Source organism: Ochotona curzoniae, unplaced genomic scaffold (assembly GCF_017591425.1).
Source record: "Ochotona curzoniae isolate NIBS_2020 unplaced genomic scaffold, NIBS_Ocur_1.0 scaffold_1852, whole genome shotgun sequence".
In the NCBI taxonomy this organism is placed as follows: domain Eukaryota; kingdom Metazoa; phylum Chordata; class Mammalia; order Lagomorpha; family Ochotonidae; genus Ochotona; species Ochotona curzoniae.
Genome location: NW_024467087.1, coordinates 58,366,844 through 58,383,968, shown reverse-complemented (window position 1 = coordinate 58,383,968; position 17,125 = coordinate 58,366,844). Strand labels below are relative to the sequence as shown.

At 42.0% G+C, this 17,125-nt stretch overlaps 1 protein-coding gene across 3 annotated transcripts in view; it reads left to right on the top strand.

Moving 5' to 3' along the window:
- Nucleotides 1-15,515, top strand: part of HDAC8 (histone deacetylase 8) — a 259,389-nt gene extending 243,874 nt beyond the window's left edge. For all 3 annotated transcript variants that reach the window (XM_040999995.1, XM_040999993.1, XM_040999994.1), the window contains one exon: nucleotides 14,983-15,515. In XM_040999995.1, coding sequence (XP_040855929.1) covers nucleotides 14,983-15,005 — 23 coding nt within the window. In that variant the 3' untranslated portion in view covers nucleotides 15,006-15,515. The remainder of the gene's footprint in view (nucleotides 1-14,982) is intronic.
- Nucleotides 15,516-17,125: the final 1,610 nt, after the last annotated feature.

Below are 17,125 nucleotides of genomic sequence, written 5' to 3'. Positions count from 1 at the left end.
GAAATAAGCAAATATTTAATATTGGTTACTGATAAGTTCGGGGGGGGGCAGGACCAAATTAGAAAGAGTACCCAAAAAAGTCCTCTGAGGAGGTAACATTTGGGCATAGAGCTTAACAAAGCAAGTGAAGGAGCTTTACAAAAATTAGGATGAAGAACATTCTAGATAGGAAGAACAGGATTAAAGGCTCTAAGGCAAAAATGGATTTAGTATATTGACTATATATGTAACAATAAGACATGTAACGATCAACTCAAACTCTGACTTCATAGATATTACCACCTAGAATGAGGCTGTAATTTTTAACATGATTTTTAAAGATGCATTTATTTATTTGAAATGAAGAGTTGTAGAGCAGGTACAGGGAGTGAGGGCAGAGAGAAAGGGGGGGTGGTATTCCATCAACCGGTACACTCCCCAAACTGCTGCAATAGCTGTGGCTAGGCTGGCCTGAAACCAGGAAACAGGAGTTTCTTCCAATCTCCCATGTGGGTGCAGGAGCCCAAGGACTTGGGCCATCTTCTCTTGCTTCCCAGGTGCATTAGCAGGGAACTAGATCAGAGATTCAGCAGCCAGGACTTGAACCAGTGCCCATGTGGGATGCTGGGATCACAGGTGGCAGCTTTACCCACTGTCTTACAATCCTGGCCCCGAGGCTGCTGTGATTTTTATTTCTTTTTCATTTTTAATTTAATTTCTATTTTCTTTTTAATATTGTCTACATAGTTGAGAGGGGTGAACATCCTGTGGGCCTCCAACCAGAGCAGGGAGGATCAAAGTAGGAAGAAAGATGGGTAGAACAGAATTTGTTTCTCCTGTGTCCACTGAGAGGAAAGGGGAGGGAGCTGCTCTTTGCTGTCAAACTACATCTTCACCCATATATGGGGACAGTCCTTTGACACCTTAGAGACCACGATGTGGGGAAGAGTGTTTTAAGAGCACCACCTGAGTGATCTTGATAGTTCCAAGACATTATTAGCTTCATTGCACCAGCGTTTTAAAAAAATCTAATTTTTTCAAGGTCTGTTGGTTGACCAAGTTCATCTTAATGCATCCACAGACCCAGACACTTGCTGCAAAGCTTGGCCAAGAGAGTTATCCAATCTGTTTTACTTTCCTTTCTCATACAAAGGAGTTGACATCCCCTGCTGACCTAAATAAGCTGACTGTCATGCCCCATGTGCATCTGGACATGCTATCCACTGCAAGGCTTCAGCAATTGAGAAGACCCAGTCTTAACACATGCACTCCAAGGTCAGACCATATAATTTGTAATTTTCCCTGTAGCCAAGATTTGAGTTCAGAGGCCAAGTTGGGGTTTCCCCCAAGAAACATCACCTGGGGCGACCTCAAACTTGACTCTCATGTATGTCAACCATTACAGTATCAGGTTCAGTCCATTACCTATACCACCCAACACACATATCAGTAGATGCAGCTAGCTGCCTGGTCAGTTCTACCCCATCTCTCATGCAACATAATGGGTGCTGTGGACCAGCCCAGCCCAGCCCTCCACAGGCCCAGTCCCCATATCCACCAGCAGGTGCCACAGCCTAGTTGTGCTGAACCCCATAAACCCCACCAGACCTACCCCCAGCCCTGGTGTTTGCACACGCCAGCCTCTGCTATAAGCTAGCCTGGCCCAGCTCACATCCCACACAGCTCTTGTGCACATCCATGATTGCTGCAGGTTAACTCAGCCCAAACCACCTCCAGACCTGGCCCATTTATATGCCAACAGGTGCTACACCATCTTTTCCAGCCTGGCCTGCCCCCAACCCTGGTTCTCATGCTCACCAGCAGGAGCTACAGCCAAGCAGGTGAGTGCCCACAGTTGTCCTACCATGCCTGCTCACAGCCCTGCCAAAGGGTACTGTGGCCCAGTCTGAGATGGCCCACCCTGAGTCTCAACATTTACTGACAGTTGCTGCAGCCTGGCTCAACCCGGCTCACCCCCAGTCCCAGCTCTCACTGGTGAATGTGGCAGAGGCTGTGATTTTAAAATAATAATAATAATAACTCCAAATCAAAAATAAAATCATTTTTAAAATAAAATAACTCCTAATAAGAAAAGTTTCCACATAAGCAGTATTTCTGTAGTATGGCAAAACTGTTGACAGTACTGAAGCTTAAGAAGCAAATCTCTCTGGAGTCAATAGTATTATTAACCCCAATTAATAGATGAGAGAACTGAAGTGTGAAGAATTAATTAGCTTCTACAAAATCATGTAATATAAATGGGGGAGCTTAGATTCCACATGAGAAACGTGAGAGCCATTCCTAAATCTTAGAAAAAGGAAGAAACTTTTCTTTTCCATGGTAGAGCTGCTGATTGTAGCATACAGAAAACTAAGAACATTTAAAAAAGAATTTAGAGGCCTCCAATGTGTTTAAGTAAGCATTTTGTCGTTAGCTCAGAATACATGCCTAAAGCCACTGTATATCTTTCCCCTCCAACTTTTCACTCTAAAATGACCAAAGGACAAAAGGAAGGTAATAAATTATTAGAGAAAATAAAGGATTCTTGAACTCCTAATTGTTGACACCTTTCTAAGTCTGGAGGCCCTTTAACCAAGTTGGGTTCAGCAGCTGTGTGAAGTGCAGCTACCAAATGCAGTGGGGCTGAGGGTACTTTTGTGTCCCTGGCCTTGCAATTGAGATGTGGCTGCTGTAAGGTTCCCAACACCAAGTGCCACAGAAAGCTGGAAAGACTTCCTGACCAATGGACTCCTTTGCTATACCTGTATGGAAGTATCCCAAAGCCATGGTCAGAACTCCAAGGAGCTCACAACTCTTTTGAAAAGAGGAAGCATCTTTATAGGCTCCTGGTTTGCCCACATCCTTCTGCCTCTTTGCAGCTCCAAGCATATTTTGGAGGGAGATTTCATAAAGATTTCTAAATTGAGTTAGAATTTCAAGTCTATTGTGACATGCAAATTAGTGCTGCTTGCCCGTTGGCAGCAATGCAGCTAAAGTGCCTAGAGACGGGCCATAAAATGAAAACATCAAAGTGATTAAATGTACCCGAAGAGCATAATTGAGTGCATGAATAAGAGAAAATAAAACAAATTGATTTTCTCCAGTGCCAGAAATACAGAATAATTGAGAACAAAATAATAGACTTTGAAGTAATCAAAGTGAGGAATGCACCATAGTGACACAGAAACAGCCAGTTGTGGGAGAGATTTATTGTGTTTCTGTTATCATTTTTACAACTTTAATTTCATTAGCTAATAAATACAAATCAATTGAAAAATCAGTCAACCAGAGAGAAGGCAGTCCCAGGCCAAGATTTTTATTCACATCTCTAAAACAGGCTGAAGTAGTAATCCTTAATCTACTCTCATAGGCACACATTCCCCTCACGAGCTGGAAAAGAAGTTCCAGGAGGCATCTCTGCTTAGGAGGTGGCAACATTGTGTTCTGCCAGTCACTTTCCACATAGAAGCTTCTGATTCAACTCTCAAGAGGGTCACTTTTATACCCCACCAAGATTTCCACCAGACAGCATTTTAGTTCATGCAGATGACATTTTCATGACATTGACCAGCACCCACAGTCTTACAGCAGGTTGCTCAAAATTCACTTGGTGGTAGTGGTGGAGAAAAAGGCACCTGCCACTCTCACAGTACTGCTGAGCATCTGTGACTCTCACTACTTCCATGACTACTTACACACACACACACACACACACAGAGTGAAATCTGCTCCTTTGGCTCCTAGCCTGGAGGTCATCATGGAATGGGAGTGAGGCCATGAAAGACCTTGTGTTGACTAACAGTAGAGCTGCAGATACAAAACCTTGCTGAGACCAGGTATGGAAGATTCCGGAGAAAATATGAAACTGCTGCAAAACTATTTTTTGATGGCTTCTCTGAGGAACAAAAAAAAAAAAAAACCTGCTACCCAATTCCTCAGCTAGACTCAGTGGTCTTTTCTTCAGGATTCACAATGATGGCTGATGTGGACCAAACTGGCTTTTCCCTTCACAGGCCCTTGGCAGTGGTTGACACTTCCAGATGTTCATGACGCACCCTACCTTCAGGACTGCACAGTTAGTGGTCTTGCTATTGGCTCCAGTAAAGGTCTTAAGGACCATTGGGACTGTAAACCAGAGTTTGCAGGGCTGAGACTGGCACCACTTGTTGGCTCAATAGATTGGCATGGCTCATAGATTGTGCTTGCCAGGCAGTTTGTCCTAGAGAATTTATTTTCCAGGAAGCACCTAGATACTGAAGGGAATCTCTCTGTCTAGTGGCATCTAACGTCTAATAATCGTAGTGTGTTGTGAGGTGAACAGAGGATGTTAACATTAAACTCTTTGGTGTAAGGCAACAAGAGTTTGTCCCCAGTTCAAGCTGAAAATCCCAGCTTCCATTTCCCACTAGTGTTTGGGTGGAGCAAAACAGCAAATGGCTTTCAAAACTCTGAAGCATTATACAGATGTAAGGCTGTATTATTTTTCCTACCACTGCTATTCCCATTATCCTGCATTTCTCAACCCAGATTTTTGTCTAAAAAAGAAATGTGGAGAAGGCACATATACCAAAGAACTTGGGCGCTGGGAGTCCAAGATGACTGGAAGGCAGTACCCAGCCCAGCAAATAGACAACTGCTGAGGCCCAGCTCCACAAGCTGGCTGGAAGGCAAACAGCCCACTGCCGTGATGTCACCTCTACAATTACTTGTACCCATCCCTCCACATGGAGCCAGCAGATTTAGGCACAGGAGGGGAGAAAAAATGAATCATAAGCTATTTTAGAAATTGCTTCAATTCCGTTTGAGAATGCAGTAGTGCCTTGCAAGCTAAGACCAGAACACCCTAACCATCAGGATAATAGCCTTTAAGTGCTGATATCCTGTAAATGCCAGAAGCCTGGTGAGATTAATCCACAGTCTCAGGTTCTAATTCAGGTCAAAGGCAGACAAGTGGTAATCGGAGGTTGTACTTAACAGTCACTGAAAAGCTCTCTGATGACAGGAAGGGTCGACATTCCAAGTCAAGCACTGTAGTTGACAATTAAGAGCTAAAAATTAAATCAGCATCCATATCAATACATGCCCAGTGCTTCATAGAAATCCTTTGTACTACCATTGCTCCCAGATGGAAAGTGAGACTCTCAAATCTGACCATGATGGGCCAGGAGCTATAAGGCTTGCTGGCACCCTACCTCCTGCTAAATCCCCTCCTTCCTTAAAATCTTTCAGAGACTTTAAAATAAGGCCATGCATGACCTTGATCTGGCCTCTGGCCACCTCCCCAGCCTCACTGCCCACCCTTCTCTGACCTTACCCTGCATTCTGCCATAAAAACTTTACAGTTGCCTTTGTATATCATGTTCTATTCTTGTTGCCTGGAACATTCTTCCCCCCTTTGTCCTTCAAGATACCACCTGCTCCATGAAACCACTTATTCACTCTTTTTCTTCTCTCAGCCTACTGATATTTTATTACTTTGTTGCTATGAGCTATCATATTTGTCTCCATGTATATCTTCCCCAGTACACTGTGAGTTCCTGGAAGACCAGAGGGTTGTCTTGTTCTCTGTGACCTCAGCATCCAGCACAAGGATTAGGCCACTATGCAAGACTTATGAGTAGACAGAGAAATGGGGCAGATTAGGCTGAGCAAGCTGGATGGAGGTTGTAGGTGCTCGTTCAAGATTCTCAGATCCTGGAAGCTGATGGCGGCAGAGTAGCCTGGGCCTCGGCTGCCCAAGAGCAATCTCTACAATACTAATTCTCAAAGTGTTCCTGTTAATCTATATGAGAAATGACTTAAGGTGACACAAACATTTTTCATGTGAAAAGTCATAGCAGTTTTAAAGTATGCTTTAAAATATAATAAACATGTTAAGTTTGTGCTATTATTGCTGCTGCTTCTTAGGATAGATGAAATCAAACTAGATTTGAAAAGTGAGTTACTGACTATCAATATAGTAGTAGATATGACAACATTCCTGAAAATGGTACTCATCTGACAATAATTTTTGGAAACACTTTTCAGCAGTCCTAAATCCACTTTGCTCTTTCTCTGTGGTGCCACCAACCCAATGGTTCTGGGTTCACTCCAGCAGTCCTCCAAATTGCTATGCTGCTGACAGTCTTCAGAATCCATTCACATCCTAGCCTGGTAGCATTGATCCTTCTTTTGTTAGCATGTGTTTGTCCAATTTAACCACATTTGTAAGGTCCTTAGAGTGATGACCAGAGAGAGAGAGAGAGAGTAATGATCAAACTATAATTGAATGGGAGAGCATTTGATCAGTTATGGTCACTATTGACAGTGCTGTTAGCAAAAGAATAATAAATAAGACAGACAAGGTCTCTGCTGTCAGAGATTGGTGTTTTTAGTATGCTAAGTGCATTGAAGACAATAAAACTGTGTCATGTGATGGAAAAGGAATGGCTACTTAGCTTGAGTTGTCCTAAGGCCTCTCCGAGGTGACTTCTGAGTTGAGATTGTTGACTCAAGCTGACAAAGGTGATAACAAGAGTCAGAAAGAGAAATATTCAGAGCCAGAGTATTCCAGGTAGAAAGAAGCAACTGCAGGAGGGAAAACTCTAAGAGCAAAAAGTGATCCATATGTTTAAGGCACACAGAGAAGATCCATGTGACCAGAACCAAGTGAGCAAGGAGGGCAGTGATAGGAGACAGAGACAAGGAACTAGATACTGCTGTTGACAAACTTGCATTTTATCCAGTGTGTGACCTAGAAGCTGTTACTGAGTATTGAATATAGGAATGATACTGTCTGACCTATATTAGCAAAATACTCTATTTTGCATGTAGAGAATACAGCAAAGGGGAAAGGGAAGCAGGGAGACCAGGTTTGAGACTGCATCACCTATACAAACAAAAATAATGGCTTAGAATAAAGTTACAAAAATGAGGAATGGAGCAAGTGGCCATATTTGGAATAATTTTGAAATAGAATCGACAAAACTTGATGATGGCTTGAAGAGAAAGGTTTTAAACAGATCAAAGAGGAAAGATGGCCCCTTACTCAATGTCATGAAGAGGGGAAAAAGCACAAGGGGACACTATACCTGCATGGTCTCATGTAGTCACCACTAATCACATGTGCCCGTTCAAAGTAATTAAAATTAAATAACATAAAAAAATTCAGTACTCAGTAGCCACGTGTGAGTAGTAGCTACCATATTGGGCAGCGCAGATGTGAGATATTTTCATCATATCAGAAAATTCTATTGGGCAATGCTTTACATTAAAACAAGTGGAGGCAAAGAGAATAAAGAGACAAGCCTCAGAATAGGAACGAGTTTTCAAAATTCATACTGAATCAATGACTTATTTCCAAAATATACAAATAATTCTTAAAATACAATAAGCAATCAAACAACCCAATTTGAAAATGGGCAAAAGATATGAGAAGACAGCTCACCCAAGAAGATATACAGATAGAAAGAGGCTCAATATTTTGTATCACTAAACAATTACAAATTAAAACAATGAGATGCCACTACACCCCTAATAGCATGGCAAAAAATCCAAGACACTTGACATACCAAGTGCTACTGAGGATGGAGAGTTAGAGAAAGTCTCATTCATTGCTGGAGGTAATACAAAACACTACAGCCACATGGGAAGACATATCTACTGTTTATTCCAAAGCTTAATGCTTACCATATGATCCAGCCATCACTCTCCTTGTTATTTACAAGTTGGGAACTTATGTCCATACAAAACATGGTTGTTTATAGCAGCTTTATTCATCATTGCCAAAACATGAAAGCAAGCAACATGACTTTAGTAGGTTAATGGACATACTGTGGTACATCCAGATGATGGAATATTACTCAGCACTATAAAGCCACAAAAAGACATGGAGAAACCTTATACACGTACTGCTCAGTGAAAAAAAAAAATCTGAAAAGGTTACCTACGGTATGATTCCAGCCATATGACATTCAGGAAAAGGCAGAACTGCAGCAACAGTACAAGATGAGTGCTTGCCAGCTTCCAAGGAAGGAAGGGAGGGAGGGAGGGCTGAATCAGTGGCACAGAGGGGGGTTTTGAGGGCAGTGAAACTATCCTGCATCATTCTTTAATGGTGAATGCTTGATACGGTATACTTTTCTAAACTCATAGAATTCTACAGCTCCAAGAAGGGTGAACCCTAATGTAAACTGCAAACTTTAGTTAATGCATCCGTATCAATTCGTTCATCAACTATAGGAAACAGTGTATTCATGCAAGATGTCCGTAATAAAGGAAACTTCCTGCAGGGGGAGAAAAAGGGAATCAATGAGAGGTTTCTGTTACTTAAAAAAAAAAAAAAAAAAAAAAAAAAAAAACACTTTTTTCACTTTTTTCTAAACTGCTCTACAAATAAAGTCTACTAATTAGTATTTTTTTTAAAAAAGTACTGAAGAGGATGCTCACCAGTACCTAGCCAAGTACCCAGGTCTCCAGAGTCACAATTCAGTACTTCCCCTTGTACATAAAAGCTGGAGTGACAATAGAATTTATTGTTCAAACCAAATATATGAGGATGAAATAGAGTGTCATGGGTATAAATCAAGACTGTTTCACATATAATCACAAATTATAAACTGGGAAACCATGAGCCACATCTTATTCTCCAAATTTGTTTCCTTTGGCCACTCATATTGATGTCCTACACAACATGCTTTGAAAATTTCATTCAGTTGCCCACACTGAATTCTGTGGAAACTTTGTGTAAAAGTCTGAATCTCGGACTTCTCTTGGAAAATGGAAAGCTTCGGTCACACTGGGCGCACATGCCTGCACAACAGTGAATGGCCAGAGCTGAGTAGCAGCTGCCTGCTACATGAGCATGTCCCCTCCTGTTTGTCATGGACCATACCACTTCTTTTTGTATCTCTTGCTTTAAGCCAAATCTGAGTTTCCATTAACCCATATACTTACTCTACTTTGGATTTTTTTTTTTAAGATTAATTTTTATTGGAAAGACAGATCTACAGATAGATGGAGACACAGAAAAAAAAAAAATGATCTTCCATCCACTGGTTCACTCCCCAAGGACCACAACAGCTAGAGCTGAGCCAGAAGTCAGAAACCTCTTCTGGGTCTCCCACATGGGTAAAGAATCCCAAAACTCTGGACCATTCTCTGCAGCTTTCCCAGGCCATAAGCAGGAAGCTAGATGGGAAGTGCAATAGCTAGGACTAAAACCAGCCCCCATATGGGATGCTGGGGCTTGTAAAAGAAGTATTAGCCAATTGAGCCATCATGCCAGCTTAACTGATTTTATTTTGTTTTGCTGGGTTTTTTGGTTGTTTTTTTTGTTTGTTTGTTGTTGTTGTTTGTTGTTTGTTTTGTAGTAGAGTTGAGAAAAAGGAAACTTTCTCATATTCCTGTCTTTATTTGAAATAGGAACATGAAGAAAGGATCAAGAGGCCTTCATAGTTCTTATTCCCAGTCTGTTTTGCTCACATCCAGTATGACACTTCCAAAAATTCATGGAAAGTGAAATTTAAACACTTAAGTTTATTTTTATACAAAACACTTTGAAATACATGTAAACAATTCTCTCATAATGCACATTTTCCATGAAATTTGAAAGATCCCTCATATATTCTTGGACTCTCTAGGCGTTTAAGTTTCCCCCTACTAGTGTGAACTCTGCATCTTTTTAGGCCCTGGCCCATGCTGGCCTTTAGAATTTTCTCAGGCTGCCACCCACCATTGGAAAAGCTGGACATGAGGAGAAAAACAATGGGTATTATTTAAGCTTGCATTTTTATTGTTACCCAAATTCAACATTGCTCATCATCAACTTTTAGTGGAAATTATTGCTGTTGTGTTTCTTAATTGCCTCCAAATGGAACTGAAGAGTGAGATGCAGCAGCAGAGAATACAGTGCCCACCTTTCCTCTCTGTGAACATGTACTGTTGGAACACTTTGAAATGGAATTCGGTTCACTCCTGCCTGTAGTCATACTCCAAACTCCCAGCCCTGCTTCCGCATGGAAGAACCCTCGCTTCAGCACCAGGAGCCCCAATGGGTTGCCCTCAGCAGGAGCAACAGTGAGCACTGTCACATGCAGACAGTAACGCAGACACGGGACCTGTCTCAGCTAAGAAGTTAGACTAAAAACATAGGGAGTGGAAGCTCCTGAAACCTTTTGGAGCAAAAGAGGGATGCACTCGCAGCTGGAAATTATGTGCAAGAGAGTTCTGGAGGCAAGAGCATCAGAGGAGAAGCTGCTGCAGTGATTTAAGTAATTCAAGGTCCAACTAAGCTGAAGAGGGCAGAATGGAAAGAAGAGAATCGGTTAGAAAGACATATTGAGGTGAGGCTTGACAACTCAAAGTATGGAGGGAATATGAAGAGATTAAAAAAACCAAACAAACAAACAAGCAAAGGTTGCCCAGAGTCTTTGAGCTTAGGGATTTAGAATAGCAGAATTATGAATCAAAAAGAGAGAGAGAGAGAGAGAAAACATTGATAAATTGAACTTCATGAAATTAACTTTTGCTTTGTAGAAGTCTCTATTAGCATGATGAAAAGATGCTACATACTGAAATAAAGTATTTGAAAATCATGCATCTGACAATAGATTTATATCTAAAATATATAAAGAATTCTCTTAACCCAATGTTAAAAATAAAGCAAAAAATACAGTAAGCATGTGAAAAGATAGTCACCCTCATTAGCCATGAAGAAAATGCAAATTGAGATCACAGTAATCCCACTACACACCTATTAGAATCACCAAAGCAAAATAGATAGATAGATAGATAGATAGATAGATAGATAGATAGATAGATAGATAGTTTAACACCAGAGCACAGTGGTTCAACTAGCTTACCCTCCCTTCCCATGAAGCACTGGCATCCTTTATAAGTACCAGTTCATGTCCTGGCTGCTCCACATCCCATCCAGCTCCCTGCTTGTGGCCTGGAAAAGCAGAAAATGGCCCAAAAGCATTCAAACCCTGCACCCACATGGGGAGACTTGGAAGAAGCTCCTGGCTCCTGGCTCACTTCCAGCCATCACGGTCACTTGGGGAGTGGACCAGTGAGTGGAAGATCTTTCTGTCTCTCCTCTCTGTAAATCTGTCTCTCCAATAAAAATAAGCAAATCTGGGCCCGGCGGTGTGGCCAAGTGGCTAAAGTCCTTGCCTTGAACGCGCTTGGATCCCATATGGGCACCGGTTCTAATCCCGGTAGGCCCCACTTCCCATGCAGCTCCCTGCTTGTGACCTGGAAAAGCAGTCAAGGACGGCCCAAAGCCTTGGGACCCTGCACCTACATGGGAGAACCAGAAGAGGTTCCTGGTTCCTGGTTTCGGGTCGGCATAGCATCGGCCGTTGCGGTCACTTGGGGAGTGAATCATCAGACGGAAGATCTTCCTCTCTGTCTCTCCTCCTCTCTGTATATCTGACTTTGTAATAAAAATAAATAAATCTTTTAAAAAAATAAGTAAATCTTTTTTTAAAAATCAAATGCTGGCAAAGGTGTCCAGAAGCCTTATTACTCACTCATACATTGTGGGTGGGAGTGTAAAATGATACAGTTACTCTGGAAAACAATTTAGCACCTTCCTATAAACTAAACATAGAACTACCATGCAGCCTAGAAAATGCACTCTTGGGCATTTATTTATCCCCCCTAAAAAATGAAAACTGTGGGCCCAGCATGGTGGCCTAGCAGCTAAAGTCCTTGTCTTGCAAGCACCAGGATCCCATATGGGCGCCGGTTCTAATCCTAGCATCCCCACTTCCCATCCAGTCCCCTGCTTGTGGCCTGGGAAGGCAATCAAGGATAGCCCAAATCGTTGGGACCCTGCACCCATGTGGGAGACTGGAAAAAGCTCCTGGCTCCTGGCTTCGGTCGGCCATTGGGTCACTTGGGAGTGAATCATTCAACGGAGGATCTTGTCTCTGTCTCTCTGTCTCTCCTTCTCTCTCTTCATATATATATATATCTACAGATATAGATATATATATATTTATATATATAGATATATATATTTAGATATATATCTGACTGCAATAAATTTTTTAAAATCTTTTAAAACAATGAAAACTGTGTTCAATCAAAAACCTATACAGGTTGATGGACATTTGGTTTAACGGTTAAGATGCTTGCGCCCCACATTGGAGTGCCTGAGTTCGACACCATGCTCCTTCCTCTGACTCCAGTATCTGGCAAATGTGTACCCTTGAAGGCAGCTGTGAAATTCCCAACACCCACATGGGAGACCTGGATTGAGTACCCAGCAACCAAGCTTCAGCTTCTACCCAACCTAGGCTATAACTCAAACATCTGGGGAGTGAACCAGTGGATGCGAGTTCATACTGTCTCTCTCTCCACATATGTGTGTGTACATACTTCTGAAATAAGTTTTTTAAACCTGTACATAAATGTTCATATAAACTTTATTCATAATACCCCCCCAACTGAAAACCAGTCAAATGTCTTCTAATAGAGTGAAAAACACAAACTGTGACCCATCCCTACCATGAAATAGTAGTCAACATGGAAAAGCAACACACGTGGCATATGCCACAACTTGAATGGATCTTGAAAACAATTTGATGAATGAAAAAATGCCAATTCCAGAAGTTTATATATGAAAGGATAATTTTAAAGTCCACACATACTTTTTTCAAAATATGTATTATCCATGAACTTTATGAATACCTCTTATACAACATTATTTCATTTCTAAGATGTCCTTAAAATGACAAAATAAGAGATGAAGAACAGATAAATGGTTGTCAGGACAACGGTGAGGGAAGTGGGGTGAGAGTGACTATAAACAGGTAACAGGAAAGAAATGTTTGTGGTGAGCTGGTGATGAAATACTTCTGTATCTTGAGTGTGAAAGACATTATAGGAATCTATACTTATGAGGAAAACCTCACATAGAAATTATTAAATCCAAGTACAATCTGTGAGTTCACCAATGTCAGTTCTCTGGTTTGGATAATGATTAGCCATTACTTAAAATGCAAGAATTTAGGGAAATCTGATGAAGGATATATGGGACCTCCTGTGCTGCTTTTTTTTTTTTATAACTTCCTGGGAATCTATAATTACTTTAAAATTAAAAACTAAGTACAACAAGAGGAATGAATAGTTGATATATGCAAAAAAAAGTGTATCAACCTCAAAGGCGTTATGCTGAGTAAAAAAAAATGAATCTGAAAGGTTACATACTGTCTGCTTATATTTATATGACATTCTCAAAAAGACAACACTTCAGTGTTGGAGATCAGATCAATGTTTGCCAGGTGCTACCAGAGGGAGGAAGCCGTGACTGCAAAGGAAATATACAAAGGGATTTGGGAAATTCTGTGTCATGAATCTATGTATATGTTTAAAAATCATAAATCTGCACATACAAAACAATGTCAATTTGGGGTCCAGCCTTGTGGTGTAGCTCATTAAGCCACCACTTGTGATGCCAGTGTCTTATATTATGGTGCCAGTTCAAGTCCTGGTGGCTCCATTTCTTTTTTTGTTGTTGTTGTTTTTTGTTTGTTTGTTAAAGATTTATTTTTATTATGTTTTTATTGGAAAGGCGGATAGACAGAGAGGAAGATTTTCCGTCCAATGATTCACTCCCCAAGTGAGCGCTCAACGGCCGATGCTATGCCGATCCGAGGCCAGGAGCCTCTTCCGGGTCTCCCACGCGGGTGCAGGGTCCCAAAGCTTTGGGCCGTCATCCACTGCTTTCCCGGGCCACAGGCAGGGAGCTGGAAGGGAAGCGGGGCTGCCGGGATTAGAACCGGCGCCCATATGGGATCCCGGGAGTGCAAGGTGAGGACCTTAACCACTTGCGCCACCGTGCCGGGCCCGGTGGCTCCATTTCTAACCGAGCTCCCTGTTAATGTACCTGGGAAAGCAGAGGATGATGGGGCAAGTACTTGGGCCCCTGCTACCCACATAGGAGACCTGGATGGAGTTTCAGGCTCCTGGCTTTGGCCTGGCCCAGCTCTGGCGTTGCACCCATTTCAAGAGTGAACCAGCAGATGGAAGATCACTCTTTCTCCATCAGCCCCTCTGTGTTTGTGTCACTCTGATTTTCAAGTAATTTTTTAAAGTCAAGTTTACTGTAGATTGATTTCAAAATTAAAAATTAGATATTAACAAGTGACTTGTTTCTTCTTTCCTTCATTTCTTTGATCCATCTGTTCATTCAGGCATTTACTGAGCACCTATTATGTGAGACCTATGTGTGAGTTTATTTTAGAGATCAACTGAAAGCCCAATAGCCCAGGTCCCTGCCTTCAGGGAACATTCTTCCTATGTTAGAAAAGTGATCGGTAGGTTCAGAGACCAGTGTTTGTACCTGGGGAAGTAGGGCAAGGAGAAGATTATAGAGAGACCAAGTGAATTAACTTTCCATTTACAGAGCTTAGACCTATATGATTACAAATGATCACTTTGCCCCTAAAGATACTTGGGCCTAAAGGAGGGGGAAATTCCCAATCCATACTTCACAGGTATTCCCAACAGAACCTGCTGAGAGGGTTGTGCCACAATGCAGCAGGCAATGGAAGATTGGAGGTGGAGATAGATTTTATGCAATTGGTGAAGTATAAACTCTGAAAAGTCTTACATGATTCTGTGTGCTGTGTGTGTGTGTGTGTGTGTGTGTGTGTGTGTGTGTGTGTGTGTAGCTCATGACTCTGGATTGGCCACTGAGCTAGGCTCAACTAGATGATTCATCTGGTTCTTGCTGGATTCAGCCAGCACCCTCGTTCAGCTGGCATCAAAGGCCTCACTCACATGTCCCTAGTTGGTACATGGTTGCTGGAGTAACGGGTATCTGGGTCCTTTGCCTCATCATCCAGTAGGCTTAACATGAATATGTTAATATGGGGATGGAGGTCATGGGTTTACCAAAAACAGCAAGAGAACAAGTCCCAAAATACAAGTGTTTAAAAAAAATTTTTTTGGCTGGGGTATGATTCACATACATTACCTGAATTTGAATCTTGTTTCTCCCCCTGTTTGCAGGGAATCTGAAGCATGTGGTCTAGTTGACAAAGAGAGATCGGGTTTCCAGCACTGAGAAGCAGTGCCTATAATGAAGACAGCGTGTTTATGTGAACGGTTTGTGGAATTTGTGACTGCAGGGGAAATTTGGAAGAAATTACTTCCTGAAAATTTCCAAGGGCACCAAGTAGCAGCTGGCCTCCTGGGGTGAGGAGGCATGCACCCCAGGGTATTCAACTATACCTAAGGGAAAAGGGAAAGATGAAATGTTTAAAGTGTTTATTTTAAAATACACATATAAATGCAGTTTTTAACCATTGAAAATTATTTTTAAGTGATTTGGGGAAGGGTTATTTTTATTAAAGAGAAGAAGCTGGAAAGAATGGATTACATTTTTATCAAGAGTTTGTGGAACAGGGAGCAACTGGGAGGTACCGTTTGAGTCTCAGAACCATCTAGTGGGAGCCCTAGAAGAGAGGAACAATCTGATTAGCAAACTGAGAAGTGTCCTTTTAGGTTATGTATCTATTTTGTTTTTAATAAAATCTGTGAAACTTAGCGTCTTTGTCTCATTGTTCCTCATTGTACTCTGCCATGATAAGAACACACAGTTCTGAACTTGATATGTCGCTGAAGCATCGAGAAAAATGCCACTGCTTCCATACTGTTCTCTAGCCAGCCTGGAACACTGACCCTGAGTGCTAAACTGCATTGGAGAACAAATATGTTTCCAGCACAAGTCCAAGCAACAGAAGGCCAATCTCTGTTGTGCCAGGGCCCATATGTAGGGAAGAAAGCATAGGTGCTATAACTGTGGACAGTGTCTTGCCTGGTACCCTAGGAAAGAGATGCTCCAGTTCAGAAAGGGATTTAGACATGGAAATGGCAGGTTGACACATCAGACCTAAGGGACACTTTCCTATCAAGTGTATAGATGGACAGCACAGGAAAAGAGGATGACAATACGGAAAAACGGAACTGGAGTATAACAACAGGAAAAGGCAGAGCCAACCAAACATGATTTTATAATTCGATTTAATAAATTTTCATGAAGTTCCTCCAATTGCCAGGATTCTGTTGGTGGACAAGGGCACAACCTCATCCAGGCACCTAGAAATTCCCAAAGCAAGGGAGGAGGGAAAATTCAGATTGCAACATGTTTTAAACTACATGGACCCAGAGCTCGGGGAATACTGAAGAGGGAGCAACTTGCCCTGCCCAAAGACATCCCATATCATGATGATATTTGAGTTGGGCCTTGCAGGGTCAGTTGTACTTCTCAAGGCCTCCACGTGAGGAAAGGCATTCCACAGAAGGGAGTGGAAAAAGTCTCAGATGTGTCCTTTTATTAAACAGCATCAGGATGCCTGGTAGGCTGTCAGCCTCTAAATGCCCACTCTAATTATACACTCTTGACTTAAAGGGAGATTTGTTCATGCCAAAAAAGATAGGGGGAGTTCAAAAGAAAGTGTGAAGACACTGAATGGGGGCAGTTACTGAAGATTCAGAAAGTTCTGGAAGATTCAGAAACCTGGCAAATAGGAACTCTTACATTGTCAGCCCCACCTGAGCCCATCCACCAAGGTTTTCAGTCTCAAAGTCTTTGTCCAGTTTCCACTCCCTTATCGCAATCATCTCAAAGGTCCTCCTCACCCCCAAAGTCATCACGCAAATCCCTGTGAGGGCCCCAGCCCTGACAGGCAGCCATCTGGTAAAGAGAAATGATTAACTGGTGCTCCAGTTTTCCTTCAAATAGGAATGGAAGTTGGTGAGGACTTGTTGCCTAGCAGAGAAAAGTGACAGAAGGCACCTGGCGGGGGGTGACGAGGGGGGCCCCTTTACCACTAAGCAGCCCATGACACCTTTTCCTGACCAAGGCAGCGCTGCCTTTCTGAGCCTTTGGGATTCCTTTTCATTTGAGTCTGGTAGGAAATGCTAGGCTATACATTTTTTTTTTTATTATTTAGAAATTAAAATTGAAACACTGTAAAGGAATCGGATGTTTGACAGAGCGGTAAAGATAACACTTGCGTAACCTACATCCCATTTCATAGTGCCTGGGTTTGAGTCCTATCTCTGCTTCAAAATCTAACCTCTTGCTAATGTGCATTCTGAGAAGCAACAGATGATGGCTCAAGTGGTTGTGTTTCTACCACCCACGTAG